Consider the following 17,278-nt stretch of genomic DNA (forward strand, 5'->3'; position numbering starts at 1 on the left):
GATGAACACAACAGCAATAAAAAGTTAAACTATAAAAAAGTATAAGGGTTACTTTTGACTGTTCCCTCCACCTTATATAGCAGTGACACATGGTTAAAGCATTACATGCTTGTCATTTATTTTCCAACCATTATAATGAGGCAATCCTAGCAGAAACACATGTCTCTGATAGAGGAATAGCTTAAGAGGCGTAATATCTGGTCATTATCCAGACTTTGCACCCCATCCTGAAGAAGCTCAGGGAAGCTGAAGATGGAAAGTGAACAGACATCGATGTACCCACTGTATTTTCAAGTCTGTCATATGGAAAGGCAGCATCATGTGAGGAAATTCTGTGAGTAAATGAAAGAAACCAATCTTTGAAGCCGTTGGTTCTTCCCCAAGCTGTACGTTTCCTGTAACTTAGATGACTGATTTCTCCTGATGCATGTCTCTCTGCTTAAGTGCTCTCAAGGCCCTGTGGGAATGTGGTAGCGGTTATATGAATGGCAGATGACAGAGTATGACAAATATGGGTGATTTTCTGTGTTTAAGTCAGCAAGAACGCTCTATAGCCGCAGTGGTGGAACTGAGCAGGCTGAGCACGGGCTCTTTGTAACATACATAGCTAATAGTGCTAGCTCAGTAAATGCCAGAGAAATGCTCACGTTAATTTAGATCTCCAGATAAAGAGAACACCCAAAGAAAAAAAATCTTGCTAGCTTGTCTTTTAAGTCCATAGGAGAAATCTTGGCTCTGTGGCAATATTGCCATTGGCTTCACCAGAGCTTTGAATTTTCCCCTGTGTTCGCAGATTATGCTGACTGCCTTAGTTGTTATGGCAGTGGGTGCGTACTATTGGTGTGAGACACTAGGTTACAGAAAACACCTTTGACCTAATAGAAAGGAAAATAAATTCAAGCCTCTCTGTTCATTTGTTCAAGCTTCAAATTATTACAGAACCTTTCTCCCTCTCCTTGTGTCCTTGGTCTTTAGTTACTGCATATTTTCTACAGTGTAGAAATACCTTCTTTACCCAGATTGTTTGGCTTTTCAAATCTTGCTCCAGGCATGACTGCTTCTCACTTCAGTGAGAATGCAATGCCAATGGGACCAAGCTCCTAGTACTGTACTGCAAGTCCTTGTCAGAAAAATGGTCCTGGTAGGGAGATCCCCAAAATGATTGCTCCCTGCCTGAGGAGAAGCTCATGTGTAATTGTAGAATCAATAATTTAATGAGTAGGGAGACAAAGAGGAAAGAAAAAAGAGAATGATGGGAATGTAGACTCTGGTGACCAGCAACAGGACCTGTGGGAAGGGCATGGAGCTGGGACAGGGGAGGGCCAGGCTGGGTGTTAGGGAAAGGTTCTGCACTGAGGTGGTGGTCAGGCACTGGGACAGGCTGCCCAGGGCAGTGGTCACAGCACTGAGCCTGCTGGAGTTCAAGAAGCATTTGGACAGTGCTCTCACGCACATGGTGTGATTTTTGGGAAGTCCTGTGTGGAGCCAGGAGTTGGATTCTGATCCTTGTGGGCCCCTTCCAGCTCGGGATATTCTGTGGTACTATGGCCATACGAAGTAATGTGCAGGAGCGTGTCGCTGGCATTGCCTGGCAGGCTGCCTGCATGCAGGGTCATGCAGTGTGGTCATAGCTGTGCTCTCTCTGGCTGTCCGCAGCATGGCTGGCTTTTGCAACCTTCCTATCAGCCTGGACCTCACTGCCCACATCATTGATTTACTTGCAACACCAGGTGCCTTCTCCAGAGCCACAGAAGATGGGGAGGAACACCTGTCTGTTTGCAAAATCTCTCTTCTTCAGATGTTCCTTTAGAGGCATCCCTTGTAATGCTTGTAAACCCTTAACCCTGATGCGACTTACCTGGGGCTGCCTGGGACAGGGGCTACCAGCAGCCCCAGAGATGCTCTTGCTTTCAGCATCACTTTATTTCACACCTCAGCTGCTTGCTTTTCCGGCTGTTGGGTGTTGTGAGAAAACTTAATTACAGCGGCGAGCTGTTAGTGTTGTTTGGGGCTGCAGAGCAAGCATTTGATACCTGATGAAAGAGCTGAAGATGTTTATAAACATTTCTATAAGTAATTACATAAACCCTCTTAATCCCAACACTTTAAAAGTCACATCCTTTTTTTTTTTTTTTTTTTTGAGTCTTGCCTGTGTTGAATAGCTGTAGTTAGTCAGTGCTCTGGAATTTATCTGAATGCTAATAACCAGCTTCGGTGCTCCAGATGAATTGTTTTCTGCAGTGTCCCTTTCCTGTGCTGTCTGTCACCGTGGTATTTGTGAAGCTCTTTTAGGTTACACCTTAATTATTTGGGGATTTGCTAATGGATGAGTTTTTCAGTTAAGCAACTATACCAACAGCTAACCCACATCTTCCTCAGATCAGATCTGGCATTTTTCAGGGTTTGGTTTGGTGTGTGTATTGGGGGGGGGAAAGGGGAGGGAGGGTTGTTGTATTTTGTTTCTTTGTCTTTTATGCCATGAAATAAAGTCAAAATACTTCTTTTCTTGTTGAATGGGGCAAAGTGTAATGCCTCCCTTAACCTCATCTTTCAGCTGCTCAGCTTGGAGGTGGGACACCTGAATTATTAGGCACTGCCTGGTGATTAGCTTCTGCTTAGTGATTCATTATTTACACAGTGGGAAATTGTACCAGAAAGAGGTCAACAACCCGACACCTGCCTGTGCCACTCCACCAGGACCTCCGAGCCCTTAGGACAACTTGAATATTCGGTGTAGGTGTTCCTTTTCTGAAAAGTCCTTTCACAGCATCTCCAAAACAGATTCCTTGGGGACTATCAACTGCATGAAGAGTCCTTTTATCCCGACATTGCTGTAATTCAGAATTAAAATACGGTTAAAAAGAGGCTGTTCCCACATGACAGAAATTGTCATTCCCATATGTCCCCATGCTACTTTCCATTTGTTACTGAGACAAGCTTCCACTTCTGGCCAGCCTAACTAATTAATGGCCGTTTGATTTTCACTGGAGCACTTCCCTGCTTTTTCTCACATCCTTGTCCTCATGTGTAATCATTCCTAAAATCATGTCATGACCACCCCCGAGATCCTTCCTTAAAACTCATGTCTATGGAAATTTGACAGCATTTAAGCTGCTGCTGCTCTGCCTATGACTCTTCACACCAACTAATTCTGCCTTGTTGCTCCAGTGCCTTCCTCCTCTGTCTGTACCCAAGCTCTGCCTCTTCTGCTTCGGTGGTAACCTCTGTGAGTCGGGGATCCCACTGTTGTTCTACGTGTGCTGCCTACAGCCAGGACCTCAGCCCCTGTAGAATAGTAGGAACATCTGCCACAGTCATGTTGGTCTTCTTAGAAGAAAATCTTTCACACTGCTTCTCCTTTTCCTTCCTCAGGGGTTTCATAGGTTTGTCAGGTCTCTAATGACACTTGGTAGTTTGTAATCCTTGGTTGGTGGTCTTGGTACATCACTGACTGTTCCAAGATGCAAAGTCTTGGTGTGCAGTGAGTATCATGTAAGGACTGTCACTTTATCAGTGGGACAGTGCAGGCCTTTGACTCCATGGGTTATGCTACATTTGCAAAAATCTTCTCCTTGCAGTGTGTACAGACTGTCAGGTAGTCTAAAGTCTTCCAACTTTTTTTTTTTTTTAATATGATATGAGTAAATTCATGACCTAAGACAGAGACATCTCGCTACAGAAGGTGCCATTCAAATGCTTTTTCCTAACACAACAAAACCCATAGTTGGTCTGAGGGGTGGGAAAGACTCTTCCACCCCTTGCTAAACTGAAAGTAGCATCCTTCAGATGGGAAGGAAGGGAATGGTAAGTTAGCTGCTGTAGGAACATTTGGTGTGTTTTTCTGAAGCTGCAGTTTCCTTTCAAAATATGTTATGTTTTGATCTAACTTACTGAAAGTTTTATAGGGAGTGCTGCATTTCGGACTGTTAGTTTAATCCATTCATTGCTGCCTCCGGGTTGTGGCTATTTGTAGTCACCAGGGTAGCTGCTGGGCTCTTTTGCTTTCTAGGTTAGTCATCTGAAGAGAAGGCTTCTTACTACGTTTTAGAAGCTACTGTGTACAGCTGATGCTAGCCATATATATGCTTTGTTTCCTCAGAACTAGTAGTGTTTTTGTTGTTGTTTTGCTTGTTTGTTTAACATGACTCTGGCAAATGCACACTGACTATGGAATTTATTGCAGGAGAGAGAAAATAGGGAAGAAGCTTGCAAAGAGGTTAATTTGTAGGCATTTTACATTCTGCCTTTCAAACAGCAACATATCCTAAAATGAAACTGATTTGACTTTCAGATATGTGGACCTGCTCTTCAATTCACATTCATCCATTACACCATTTAGTCTGCAGGCTGACATGGCTTTAGATGTTCTTATAATTTTTGAGGATTATTTAGTATAGCAAAAGGCTAACAAGCCAGTTGGAAAATCACTGGTGTATCAGTTCCCTCTCTGAAGTGCACTGGCATCATCACTAATTCCTACGATGTTCCTCCACTTGTGTCTCATGTAATGTTTTATCATTGGTGGCAAAATTTTGGTCTCAGTTGGCTACATTGTGGTCACCATTGCAGATGGATGTGGCCTAGCTTGGACCCCTGGTCCTCAGGTAATCCTCTGTATTAGCAACTCCACAGGCTGAGCCCGATGGACAGTTTCTATCCCACTCTTATTCTTCTACTTAGATTTTCGTTCCAACTTTTTTGCTGTCTTCAGCTTTTCCCCATGCTATGTGTGAAGTGACTGATTCTGTCCACAGAAATGGATGGAGAGGGTCATAATTGTGACTAACTTGTAATTTGGAAGTAGAATTTGGACCAACTTTTTTTCTTGCAGTTCATTTTCACCCGTTTCTCCACCCTTCATCTTTATGTTTCTTGTGTTCTCAGGAATGCCGATCAATGTAGTACAAATTTGGATGCACAGCAACTGTACAACTAGAGATTTGTTGGCCATGTGCACTCGTTTAGGATTTACACTAGCTTGAGTGTAAGCAAGATCTGTTTTGGCATTGTCATATATTAACTAGATTGACACTACTAGGATGGTTAAACAGCAGTGGGTTTTAATTCATATGATATCTAACAGTGGGAATACCCCGATGAATCATAATCAATTGAGGGAAAATGCTGCTTAATATTTTCCAACAGTTTGGAAGAATCAGGAATGGGGAATTCATTATGTGCTCCAGCACAAGAGATGATGGTTAATGCATACAAAATGTACTCAGTTCAGCCAAATTTTGCCTGCAGCAGGATTGCCTGAAAATGTCATCTGACCTCTTCTTTACATTGCACGGTTGTAACTGAGAGCAGAATCCAGATTAGTGTGTCAGTCTGTGAAGGGACTGGGGAGCTAAGAGGAAAAAAGAAGTGGAAGACAAAGTTATAATTATGTCAGAGGTTGAGCTAATGATTTCTAAAAAATCTTGGCGCTGACCCGTACCTGTCTGCACATTTGCTTCTTGCTGCTTTGTTTTTTTGTTTTCATGCCAAGTATTCTGGACTCATTCCTGTTCAGCAAACATTTGTCAGGCATAATAATTTCAAGCATTAATCCTCCAGAATTAACCAGCTTATTAGTTGATGATCTGAACTCCTGATAGTTTCTGGGGATTATTGCTATTTAAATATTACCTTTGAAACAGTGGCAGCATACCGTGATGGTTTTCTTTTGTTTTCTCCCTTTTATTTTATTTTATTTTATTTTATTTTATTTTATTTTATTTTATTTTATTTTATTTTATTTTATTTTATTTTATTTTATTTTATTTTATTTTATTTTTTATTTTTTATTTTTTATTTTATTTTAATTTTATTTTTTCTGGACTGTTTTATCTCTACATGCGGCAGAAGGCAGAGAGGAAATCCTGCGCTGCTTCTGACATGAGTGAGGAGGAAGCCGCTGGTTTCTCTTTGCACCAGCCCCGCTGGTGTTGCCAGCCATGCTGAACTTCTCACTGAATGCCCAGCAGCAGACAGGCTGAGCTTGAGGTGCTGCAAACCTGCAGGGGAATGCCAGGGAAATCTCTGCAGACTTTTACGCATCAATTTTGGCAGAACTCACAGGATTTTGGTAAGGTTTTTGTAGGATTTGTTACTTTTATTTCATAAGGAAGTGTGACTGCTGGGCCCATGCTGCCTATGTGTTTCTCTTTTGATTCCTAGTAACTTCTTGGACTTCTTCTTTCCATTAAATTTGCCAGAGAGATAGAAGCATCAAAGTTACTAAGTGCCGTGACATTTCCTGGATGTGGATTGCAATGAAAAGGAGATAGAAATACTCTGCTAGGGGAGGGCGATGATTGAGCACTTGGGCAACACCCGCATGGTTGCCCGTGACTCACGCAGCCCAGCCCATTTGTGCACTTGTCTCCAGGGAAAGCCCAGGCTTCATCTTTTGCTGGGTGGAAGTGCCCTAGGGCGGTGGCTGAGAGGACAAGAGCACTATGTGATGAACTTCAACCAGATAAACTGCTTTGTGAGTGCCTGAATATAATATTCTAAGACCAGGATGTGGAATTCCTTCGTGTAGGGCAGGGACCTACCACAGGGCCAGGGGCTGGAGATAAGGGGAAGCCAGTGGAGCTAATAGAGAATATCTGCTAGGACTGTTGCTGACATGCAGGACGTGTTATCAGGTTTTACAGCCTCAAAATGTTCACCAACATTGGGACTGCTGGGATCCCTTCCCTGAAATTTGTGAACTAAAGACCACAGTATTTGGCATGTTGAATCATGGCCTGGGTGTATGCGATAAATTAAAAAGTGATTAAAGAAATTCAATGTTATTTTTTAAGTAGGAGGTATAATTCCCATCTTGCAGGGTCACTTGTGTTATGTTCATTGAGCTCTTTGTGCAAACCTTCTGATAGTTGTGAGTCTGCTGGGCTGCAACTTAGCTGTGGTCCCATTGCAGTCGTGTGCATTTTCCTCAGGGAAGGTGATAACTTGCTCCCCATGTTTCCTGAAACAACCTTTAGTAATGCTCTGCTGCACCATGAACTATGCATTCAAAGGGCAAACTGTGTGTGTATGTGAGGAGAGAATTAAATGACAAGGAACATATTTAAAATATAGCATCTTTAAAAGATGGCCTTGGAGATTTCTGAGGAAAGATTCACTCTTTTAGATCCAAGTTGAGTTTGTGTCATGATGTATATTACTCCTTGAAGAAGAATTATAAATTACTTGGGTTATAAAAATGTATATCTTTACTCTTTTCCTGATTTTAAGTGTTTGAGAATCATCAGTGCTCTGACACATCACTCAGGAAGCGTGTGTGTGTCAAATGCGCCAGCGTGTGCGTGTACATCCTCTGCTGATGTGACCACTTGCTCTGAATGTGTATCTGCGTTAGATGTCTGGTGGTGACAGCTACAGATGTGTCCCATCGTACTTAGGGTGGAATTTTCAAAGTTGCCACAAGGATGTAGGCCCTGAGCTCCCAGTGGAGTCTAAATAGAGCTGAGCTGCCTAATCTTTTCAGATGTTCATAAGGGGATAAAAAAAAAAAAAAAAAAAAAAAAAAAGCCTTGATTTCTTTTAATATTACATTTGTAAAAGGTGATTAAATTTGGGTGATGTAAGAGTGAGAATAATAAGCTAATAAGCACTGGCTTTACCCTGACTGCTCAGCAAGGTAATTACCTGTGATTGCAGCTTTACATAAGCACAGGTCCTTCTCACCGGAGGTGGACTGCTGACCAAGACAGCTTTCTGCTGAGAGCTGCTGCCACTTTACACTTAGTTTGGTTTTTAATTAACCTCAGTAGGAGGAGGTTGAAATCCCCTTTAGGTTTATAAATATAGGACTTGAGTCCTATAGGCTAACAAGACTGCTAAAACAGCAGCGCTGCTTCATCTAGGAGGCATGCTTCCTCCTGGTTGTGAAACCCTGGTTTCCACGTGTGCTGCCGAGGTGCTGGTCTCCTCACAGCAACAAAAGCTCCAGCAGCTTCTAGGAGTGGTCCCTGCAGCTGAAAGCAGAGATGCGTTCTTGGTCTGTAACCCACAGTGCCTGGCGAACGCGTGCGGTGGGAGGGTGACGAAGACATGGAAACTGCAAGAGTTCAGGCAAAAATGAGTCACAGGAAAACAGCCTGTTTTATTCAATTCCCAAAATGTTCTCAACCACTCCGAATTAATTTAGAGCCACAGATCTGCAGTGGTCTACTTTGTTTCTGAGTAACAAGCTTGGGGATAAGGTTGCTGGCAGTTCTGACAGTGTATTGTTTGGAACAGAGGCAGGCCTTGTTTGCCCCAGAGCTGGGGTTTGTCTGAACACAAACCGGTGTCTTTTTGCAGTATAAAGCCTGGCATTATCAGCTTAGTGCAAATGTTACTTCAAATTATGTCCAAAATGCTGGTGGGCTGGGTCTAACTTTACTTACCCTGATGTGTTTCTTTGACAGCATTTCAATGGTTTAGCTCCTGCAGTGACCATTTTTCTCTTTCTTTATATAAACAGCACTTCTTGTGTGGTAAAATTAAAATAGTTAAAAAATAAATAAAACAATTTCCATTGACATTTACTTTGATCCTATGGAAATCACACATTTATTTTAATCATCAACTTCAGTATTTAAAAGTCGGATTGTCCTAATTACTTTCGTCTACTTTTTATTATTATTATTCCAGTGAATCTCACATTTTCTGTGTTTATATCTCACTAACATCATCCTGGTGATAATGATTTCATAGCATCATAGAATATCCCGAGTTGGAAGGGACCTATACGGATCATCAAGTCCAACTCCTGAAAATAATCAAACTCTATTTGAAAAATAGATCAGAGAAATTTTATGTTTTGGGGAGTTAGCCTTTCAGCTGTTCTTCTGAAGTGGATTATGGATATTATGCCCATAGAGTTATATTTGTTTAGTATTTACAAATAACTTTATTTCTAACAAATATTGCTACTAAATACTTGACATACAGGGTTTATTAGTTTTAAGGTCTTATGCCTAGTGCTCCCAGTTTGGACACAATTGATCACTCAGAAGCAGAGGTATCTGACAGATGGTTGAATAAGGCATAACATGTTTGAGGGGTGAAATTCTAGGCACCAAACCCCTAGAGCCAAATGTGGAAACAGTTATGTGAAAGAGGGAAGGAGGCAGAAAAGGGTGTAGACTCTGAGACGGGTTGACAGTCCCTAGCCCTGAGCACCCACATCATGACTGTAGGCCTCATCAGGACACAGGATTCCTGCAGAAGGAAGTCATCCATCTCTGGCATGGATCCTTGCCTGGAAGTGCCCCTCTCACCCTGGCTTCCCAGGGAATTGCAGAGCTGATGTTCCTAGCTCAGGGTGTCCCATAAAACAGCCTGAGGTTCGGTGCCATGAATCCTCTGTTGTGGTGTGAGCACCGTTTTGGAGCCCCAGCATGTTGCAGATCCTTGCTGAGGCTGCCTGCCCCAGCAAGGCCAGAGGATCTCTGAGGATCTCTGCCTTCAGGGGAAGGCTGAGTCAAACCAGGAACTACAGTTGAAGTACACGCTGATGCCCTGCTTTCATTGCTGATCCCTTTCTAACATGTCGTCTGTAATCTCTTTCAGACAGAGGTGCTATCCTTCCAACTGTGGGGTGTTTCTGGCCACTGCAGGATGCTGTGAAAGCATGCTGGTTGCACTTAACCCAGGCTTGAGGACCCACTTGGGTCCTGACGGTGGAAATGACCCTTGGGAGTTTCTGTGTGACATGAGCAACCGCTAGCCAGCTGAAGATGACAATTTCTCAGTAGGGTTCTGATGGGGAACCAAAACTTAGCAGTGTAGCTGGGGTATGAAGAGTCTCAAGGAAGAATTACTTGGGAATAGTCTACAGAGCAAACTTAATTTACAGTTTATTTGGCAAATGGTAAAGAATAGCCATAGCTTTGAGAAAACTACTTTGTCTGTACACGGTATATGACCAGTGAAAGAGGAACAATTTATCAGGTATATTTTTCACTCTGAATTGTTCACCAACCTCTAGCCAAGATCCAGACATCGCAAAGGTTTATTAGTCGGTATATCAGTGCTGTGACTGGCACCTGGTATTTCGAGATCGTGTGGACTGTAGAAGACAAATGGAAAATAATTAAAAACATAAATTCCAGCCTCCAGAGACCATGAGACTAATGCTGTTGGCTTGTAGTGCTTTTTCTTCGGCTGACTGGTGGTAAAACTCTTCAGGAGCTGAGCAAAGCTTAAACTGAGCCTATTCCACTAGCTGGGTTGGGGTTCACAAGGTGGAGATTACTCGCGGAGCAGCAGATGCACTCTGTTGGCAATTTCAGAAGCAGATACCCTTTATCTGAAGAATCTCTGCTGAAGTTTTAGAGCAGAGGTGTTTAACTTGTGATTTTCCAGACTAAAGAGTCTGTGAAACATGACCAGAAAAAGCAAGCCTATTGCCATGAGGTCTGAAGTCACTAAACAGAGATCTGCTTCTTTGTAGATGAACTTCTAGGGGTATGTATGAGAAAAGCTTGAAGCCACTCTCTTCAGTGTTTACACCACTGGCCTAGTATCTGAAATACTATTTTCATTGTTGTCTGGTTAAGGATTTCCTTATTGCCTATAGGCAAGAAACCTTTGAACCTGAGGTGTAACATAAAGGGCATGAAGTACCGACTGAACAACTGGTTGGTTAAATACCTCAGTAATGTGGGGCTAGGAGATCAAAATCTAAAATGGACAGATACCTCATAAAGATACTCTCTCTCTCTCCGTGGTGATAAGAATAAACTCTAGACCAGGACTAAATGCTGTATCTTTCTAATCTAGTTGAGTCATGGAAGACCAGCCTGTCTCCTAGACTGACCTGGGAATACAGAAATGCATGGGTATGGAGTGTAGGGAGAGGGCAAAGAGTTGCAGTTGAGTCATCTCTTATGACATCTCTTTCATCCCATATGACTTGAAGATTGAAATAACAAAATTAAAAGAGCCCTGGTCAGATCTATTGCAGGTCATTCTTGTAGATGCCCTTAGTGGACAAGGAAAGCACCAGATGTGGAAGGATAGCCCCAGCACCTAGATCTGCCTGACTTGCACATGATGATTCTATTAAAAAATAGAACTAGTTTAAAATTTTTATCCATTTTTTTAGGAAATAACTTCTTAGATCTGGGAATCTATACTTTCCAGAAGAGCTGTGTAAAGCAAAAATATATCCCATTTGCACTGGCTCTCACCAAAGTCTGAAACTGATCTTCTAAACAAATGGTTGAAAAGAAATAGGCTTTTTCAGAGTTAGCCTGGTTCACAACATGTCTGACAAACAGTGGTTTTTTTTTTCCTCTCCTTTTTTTTTTTAAATTTTTTAATCAAATAGAAAATTTCCTGGTGTGATCATGTTGAAGCTGAATTCCATGCATTAGCCTTAGGATTCCTATGGAAAAGAAATGATTATGATATGCTTGAACACTGCATGCATTCATGATGTTTGCATTCCTTGGTTGAAGGGGATACTTGTAACTTGAGTATGTTTTTGTTTATTAAAAAAAATAATAATCCTTATTTATGCTCTAGCTCTTTAATTAGGGCAAACAATTGCTGTCTGTCATAAACATTCGCGGCAAATAACACTGGAAAAGGCTGTGTTGGAAGATGGCCAAGGTGATAGGATTAATGTTTAGAGCCTCTAAAAGATTATGCTGGAAATAACAACACCTTTTATTTACAACCTGGAGGGCATCTGCACCTACTCAGGCAGGTTAATTCTGCTGCGCGTGGGTTTGCCTCCCCTGGCAAGGCATCTGCTACCGGTATCCTGCTTCCAAACAGCACCTCCCGGAGCAGACCACCAGTAATTCAGCTCTGGGAAGGCCAGCCAGAGGTCCCAGCTCTGCGCCTTCTCAGAGCTCCTTTTACAATATCCAGAGAACCTGAAGAGTTATTAAATTATCCCAGGATCCAAACAATTCCCAGAACAGCAATTGCTTCCCTACTCATGTGTTTGTATAAAATCTAACACACTCCACATGGGTTTTTTCCAAATCTTTTTCACGTGCAATCCCGGAACCAAATGGAAAGGGTTATAATAAGTTTGAAGTATTTCAAAAATTGGGAAACGGTCTCCCTAATGGTGAGTGATTTGAATTTCCTGCAGCATTCTTGTTTGTTTCTTTTATTTTTGTAAGAACTGGGTTCTGGAAACTAGTCTTAAAAAAAAAAAAAAAAAAAAAAATGCTTCATGACTTGGCAGAGAGAAAAAGTACGCTATGAAACATTGCAAAATAGTAGGATAATACCACCAAAAAGGCAGTGCTCTTGCAAAATAACAGCTCTTGGTGGTGAATTACAAATGTTAAATAGGTCAGTCTCATGGTACCCTAGTGAGAGTGATTAGATGCACTAGAAAGACTGCTGAAGTAAAAGCACTTAAGGAGGAAGTGCTCAGAGGAATTTGGCCCCCCAAATGGATCACGCGGAGGATGCTTTGTGCCTTTCAGTGTTTCAGGTCTGTTGTGGAGACCCAGGCATCTCCATGTACCTGAGGCTCAAGAACCTACAAATGCCGAGGAGTTGGCTAATTAATTTGTCCTCCCCAAGACAGCTTGAGGATTGTGGTTGTTGCAAGGCTGCCTCCATATCTCTCGTCATCAGCTGAGCCTAACACAGGCAGGCCACAGGAGCTGAGCAGATTGGCGACTTGCCTTTGCTTTGGGATATTTGGGCTGAGGCATTGTGCCTTCTGCAGCACCAAAACACATGTGCCTGTCTGGGCACTGCCAAGCTGTGCTTTGGGGCCATGGAGGGAGATTAGAGAAAATAGGAAGCCTGCTGTTGTGGGAGAGGTTGGGCTTAAGGACTCTGGAGCTGATCTGTGCCTTATATTTTCCTGTTCTGAAGCACAAACATGCTTTATGTAACGTCTGCAGGAGCTGTTGTCAGGCAGTTATGCTCAGCACCTGGAAATGTGCTTCTTCCCTACTTCTACTAAGTGACTGCATTATTGCATTTGGAGAAATAAAACTGGGTTTTGCTCAGTGTCTCATTATCTATGCCAGAATTTCTTATGCTTAGTTATTACCCTCATTTAGTAGCATATGTATAGAGACGCTAAATGCTTGTTGCAGTATAAATATGCCTTCCACAGTATGAATTAATACAGTGATTCAAGTGGCATTAAAATGAAATGCTGTTTTGAGCCACTACATGCGTTTGTAAAAGACTGTGATAAAAATAGTCCTGTACAAATTGCTCAGGGGATTGCACCTGTGCTGAAGCGGAGGCTTTCCTTGGCACAGCGGGTCCAGGTGCCTGTGCCCTGGGGCAGGAGCTGTTGTGCTGTGGTGCAGGGAGCCCCAGTAGCCTGCTGCTGCTGCAGGCTGGTCTGCGAGTGCTGGCTTGGCACCACTGCTTCAGGAGCTGCTATGTCTGCTTTGTAGTATTTGCACTGACCTGTATTTCATCTGCAGAACTGCTCAATCAGTTAGTCATAATGATGCAGAAGAAATGGATTTCTATATTTTTGATACATTACATCCAGTAATCATCCAACTTTAGGACTACTTGCAAAAATAAATAATTACAATTTAAAAAATTACAGGCATTGCCAGATTTCAGGTAGCTGTTCTTCCTTCCAAGTCAGAAAACATACTTTCTCTGTAGAAACTCATCCATGCCTTTCATGCCTGTGAGGGCTTCCGAGAGAGAAGTCCCCAGGACACTGCAGCCGATTGATTCAGCTGGGCTCAGACCGCCCAGTGTGGAGGAAGCAGGAGGGCACAATCTCCACAGGCATTCCCCAGACCTGTCCTTTATTGCAGCTCATAACCACCATGAAATCCGCCTGCAGACTGGGTGAAAGTTCATGCTAAATTTAATTGTCTTTGCAGTGCTGTATTATATGAATTAGTTGGTAAAAATCAGTAAATGATGTTATGCAGGCAGCTGGAGTAACTGGAGTAGCTGGAGTGCTTCTCTTCCTTTGCACACTGGTGATCTTAATATGGAAATAACATTTTCCATGGCTTCCTGTTGGCTACGTACAAGGAATGCCTGCGTGTGGGATGGGGGTCTGTGTCTCTGGGTTTTGGCCAGAAAATCCTCGCTTTCAGAGGACAGCAGCCCGAGGGGAAAGTGTGAGTAGGGTTTTCTTCATGTAAGACGACAGTAGGTTTTCCAGCACTTCTTAAGCCTATTTGGTTGCTCTGTGCTTTGTGTAAGGAGTGGGACTAGAATAACAAAATGGTCTCTATGGGCTAGTCCCTGACTGGAGTCCTGAAGCCAATTTTAAATATGATATGGATGTTACCAGGAATAGATCCTCTCCTAGGGAATGAATGTCAGTCCTCATCAGAGCCTCTCCAGCAAACACACCGGGAGATTTCATTTCACAACCTATTCTACCTGGAATCAGCACCGCTTGTACTCCAGCATTCAGACACCATTTGCCCAGAAACGTATGTATTTAACAAAGTGTTAGGGGACGGTTCCCTGTATGGCTACTGGATATAATGGGAAATGTTAATGTGCAAGTGAGTTGACCAGTCAGCTGCAGAGACATGCGCTCTTGTCTGTGAGTTAGACAGCTGGGAAACAGCAGCTCTGGACCAGGCATTGGAGAAAGGCACAGCAATCTAGCAAGCCTCTGAAAATAACATTACTCCATGAACCTGCTTCATCCTTTAGGACTCTTGTGACGTAAGACGATGATTTTAGCTTTAATTATATATCCTATCATACGGTTTATTTGAGAGAGGGAGTAGCTGCCCCATACCACACCACCCTCACTAAATCCAGTACATCCTGTTCTATTCTTTAATCTTTTCAACGTGAGGTCACTCTTTTTTGTTTGTTTGGTTTTGTTTTTTTAAATTGCCTTCTAGCTGTGAGAGTTAGAGCTTTGGATTCCGCCTTGTCTGCCATCTCCCCTTCCAAGAGGAATTCCCTCCTTCATGTCAGTGCAGCTCCCCTTGTCTGCACCATCCTCTGTTCCAGCAAACCCAAGAGTAGGGTAGCAGGTGGGGCACCTGCCCTGGTCCATAGGCACAGTTCTCTCTCTCTCTACTGTGACCTGTTGAGCATAAAGCCTACTGAAGGCTGTGGAGCAACAATTTGGATTGTTTCTGTTGCCAGACCTCAGTGTTGTGTTCACAAATGGCTCATTTCCCTGACTCTAGCATGGAACAAAATACATTGGGAGCTACAGGGGAAGACATCTAATATAGTGTGAGTTCTTTTACATCACAGGCAAGAACATCAGCAGGATGGTGAGAAGCTTTCTGCAAGTGGACAAGAACTGGATGGCTCTTCCCTGTGTAAAGATGAAACTGCTAAGAGTTAAAATGGTTACAGGACTCCCTTGGTCCAGCTTCATCCAGAGCCATACTCTGCAGCTCACGCTGAGCAGTTTCTTCCACATGAATCATCTCATGGAAACAGAAGGGGCTGCTCTGGCACTGAATTCTGTGCAGCAAGCTTGATTCAACAATTAACCCTCATGATTTGTGCTGAGAAAATATTTCAGTGTTGAATAACAAAGAGGAAGAACATTTTAATTTACAAGAAACATTGAACGCTTGGCTAGCAGTAGCTGTAGGATGCAATCCAAAACCATTTATTGTCTATTGTTATCTTTCTGTTCACTTCAGTAGAGCTGACTTTTGGGGGCTTCATTATGATTCGTGCTTATTAGTCAAGTTTTAGTATGGCTGTGCTGAGGATGGCTCTCCCTTGTTGCACAGGCACAAGGTAAGCCATCTGGGCAGCAGAGAGCTTGCAGGCTGAACAGAGAAGACAGGAGAATGCATCAACAGAGCCAGCAACCTGTGCATCTCGTTGCTGTTTGGGAACAGGAACAAGGGAGGGAGGGGAAAATGAGAAGCTCGGTGCGGCACACGAGAACCTGTTACAGAATAGGAGAGGTGGCAAAAAGTTCTTGAGTGCTGAGATTCCCAGGTGATGGCTTGTTAGTGGTTTGGCTTTGCAGGTGCTCGCTCATTCCCCATGTATGGATCTTTCCCAGACACTGAGCATGCGTTCAGATAACCTCTCTGTGGTCTCAGCAGAACAAGTTAACTGATGCTGATTTCATCTAAGTGTCTGATGCTGATTTCACCAGCTTTAGAAGATTTATATGCATACAAGTTAAGCATGTGCCAAGTGCTGTGCTAGTCTGGTGTCTGTCGGCTGCACCATACATGAACTAGGAAGGGTATCAGGAGAGTTTTGTACTGACTAGGCTCTGCGAAGAGACACAGTGGTTGTGATTTCTGTAGCCAGTCTGGAATATACCACAAATACCAGATTCATCTCATTTGAAAGCTTTGAATTAAATCTGTTTACTGTAATGGAGCCTCCCACAACTCCCTGCCCTCTTTTTGTTTCCTGGTAGATTTTCATTTGGGGAAGTTGCAGTGCAAATGTCGTCTTTGTGCTCTCCTGAATCACGATACTGCTACATGGGTGAATTTTTTGTATTATTATTAAAAAGGAAAGCCACGTGATCATTAGCTTTTTCCTTTTGCTTCCTTAGATTCCCTTGAATGCAATCCTGTTTGGATTTTAACCTAAAAACTTACAGCTTTCCTGCTTCTTATCCTTTCAGTTTCTTCGAATGCAATGACTCAGCAGCTACAGGATGAATTTGACAGTAGCGTGGAGAATGCAGAAGCTTGGATGAAGGCCATCCAAGAGAGACTGAGGATCAATGACAACACCAAGGGACCTCGATCTGCCCTAGAAGCCAGACTAAGAGAGACAGAGGTAAGGGAAGAGTGATGTAATGGGTCAGAGGTGCTATCAATTGCAGTTATTGCTGCTAGCTCTGGAGTTTTCTGTTAAGAAACTCTCAGCCACCTGCAGCTGCTGTAATATTGTTCCTGTGTGGATGGGCTTCTAATTTTCCATCTGCAGAATGTTTACAGACACTGTAGAAAAAGAGGAGAGCAATCTGTTATCACAGGCTTCTGAGCTTTTCAGATTATTTTGGAAGATGAGCGGCAGGTTTGGCAGGTTAAAATGTCTGCACGCTTCTGTGAGCATGCTCAGACCTGAGTGGCCGCTTGCAAAAGTTGGGTATCATACAAGAGAATTTGATGATATTAGTGTTCCATGTCCTCCAGGACTGGTAAAGAAAGATTGCAAGTGTCCTAGCAATGGCTGTTCTAGAGTAATCTACTTGTCCTTTTCCATAAGACCTGGTAATAAGAGGCTTTACAGCTCCTCTTCATAATCCGTCTAATGAAAAGGCAAATGTTTTCATTTTTTCTGTTCTGACTTAATCTCTTATATAACTCCCTCACAGAGATCCCATTGCAGATTGTGCCTGTTCTCTTACTGTGAT

The 17,278-nt window shown here is 42.8% G+C and overlaps 1 protein-coding gene across 15 annotated transcripts in view; it reads left to right on the forward strand.

The window, feature by feature from the left end:
• The window catches only part of SYNE3 (spectrin repeat containing nuclear envelope family member 3), a 75,431-nt gene that overhangs the window by 4,038 nt on the left and 54,115 nt on the right, over positions 1 to 17,278 (forward strand). For 4 of the 15 annotated variants that reach the window (XR_011809516.1, XM_072038330.1, XM_072038333.1 and 1 more), the window contains exons 1-2: positions 14,288 to 14,393; positions 16,541 to 16,698. Coding sequence is in view for 13 of the 15 variants with exons in the window: in XM_072038330.1 (XP_071894431.1) it covers positions 16,555 to 16,698 (144 nt within the window). In the remaining 2 variants the exon portion in view is untranslated. Of the gene's footprint in view, positions 1 to 314; positions 335 to 5,910; positions 6,071 to 6,453; positions 6,476 to 14,282; positions 14,394 to 16,376; positions 16,399 to 16,540; positions 16,699 to 17,278 lie in introns of those variants that run through there. The other 11 variants (XR_011809517.1, XM_072038331.1, XM_072038334.1 and 8 more) reach the window with 8 other exon arrangements.

The sequence above is a fragment of the Anas platyrhynchos genome, chromosome 5 (genome assembly GCF_047663525.1).
Source record: "Anas platyrhynchos isolate ZD024472 breed Pekin duck chromosome 5, IASCAAS_PekinDuck_T2T, whole genome shotgun sequence".
In the NCBI taxonomy this organism is placed as follows: domain Eukaryota; kingdom Metazoa; phylum Chordata; class Aves; order Anseriformes; family Anatidae; genus Anas; species Anas platyrhynchos.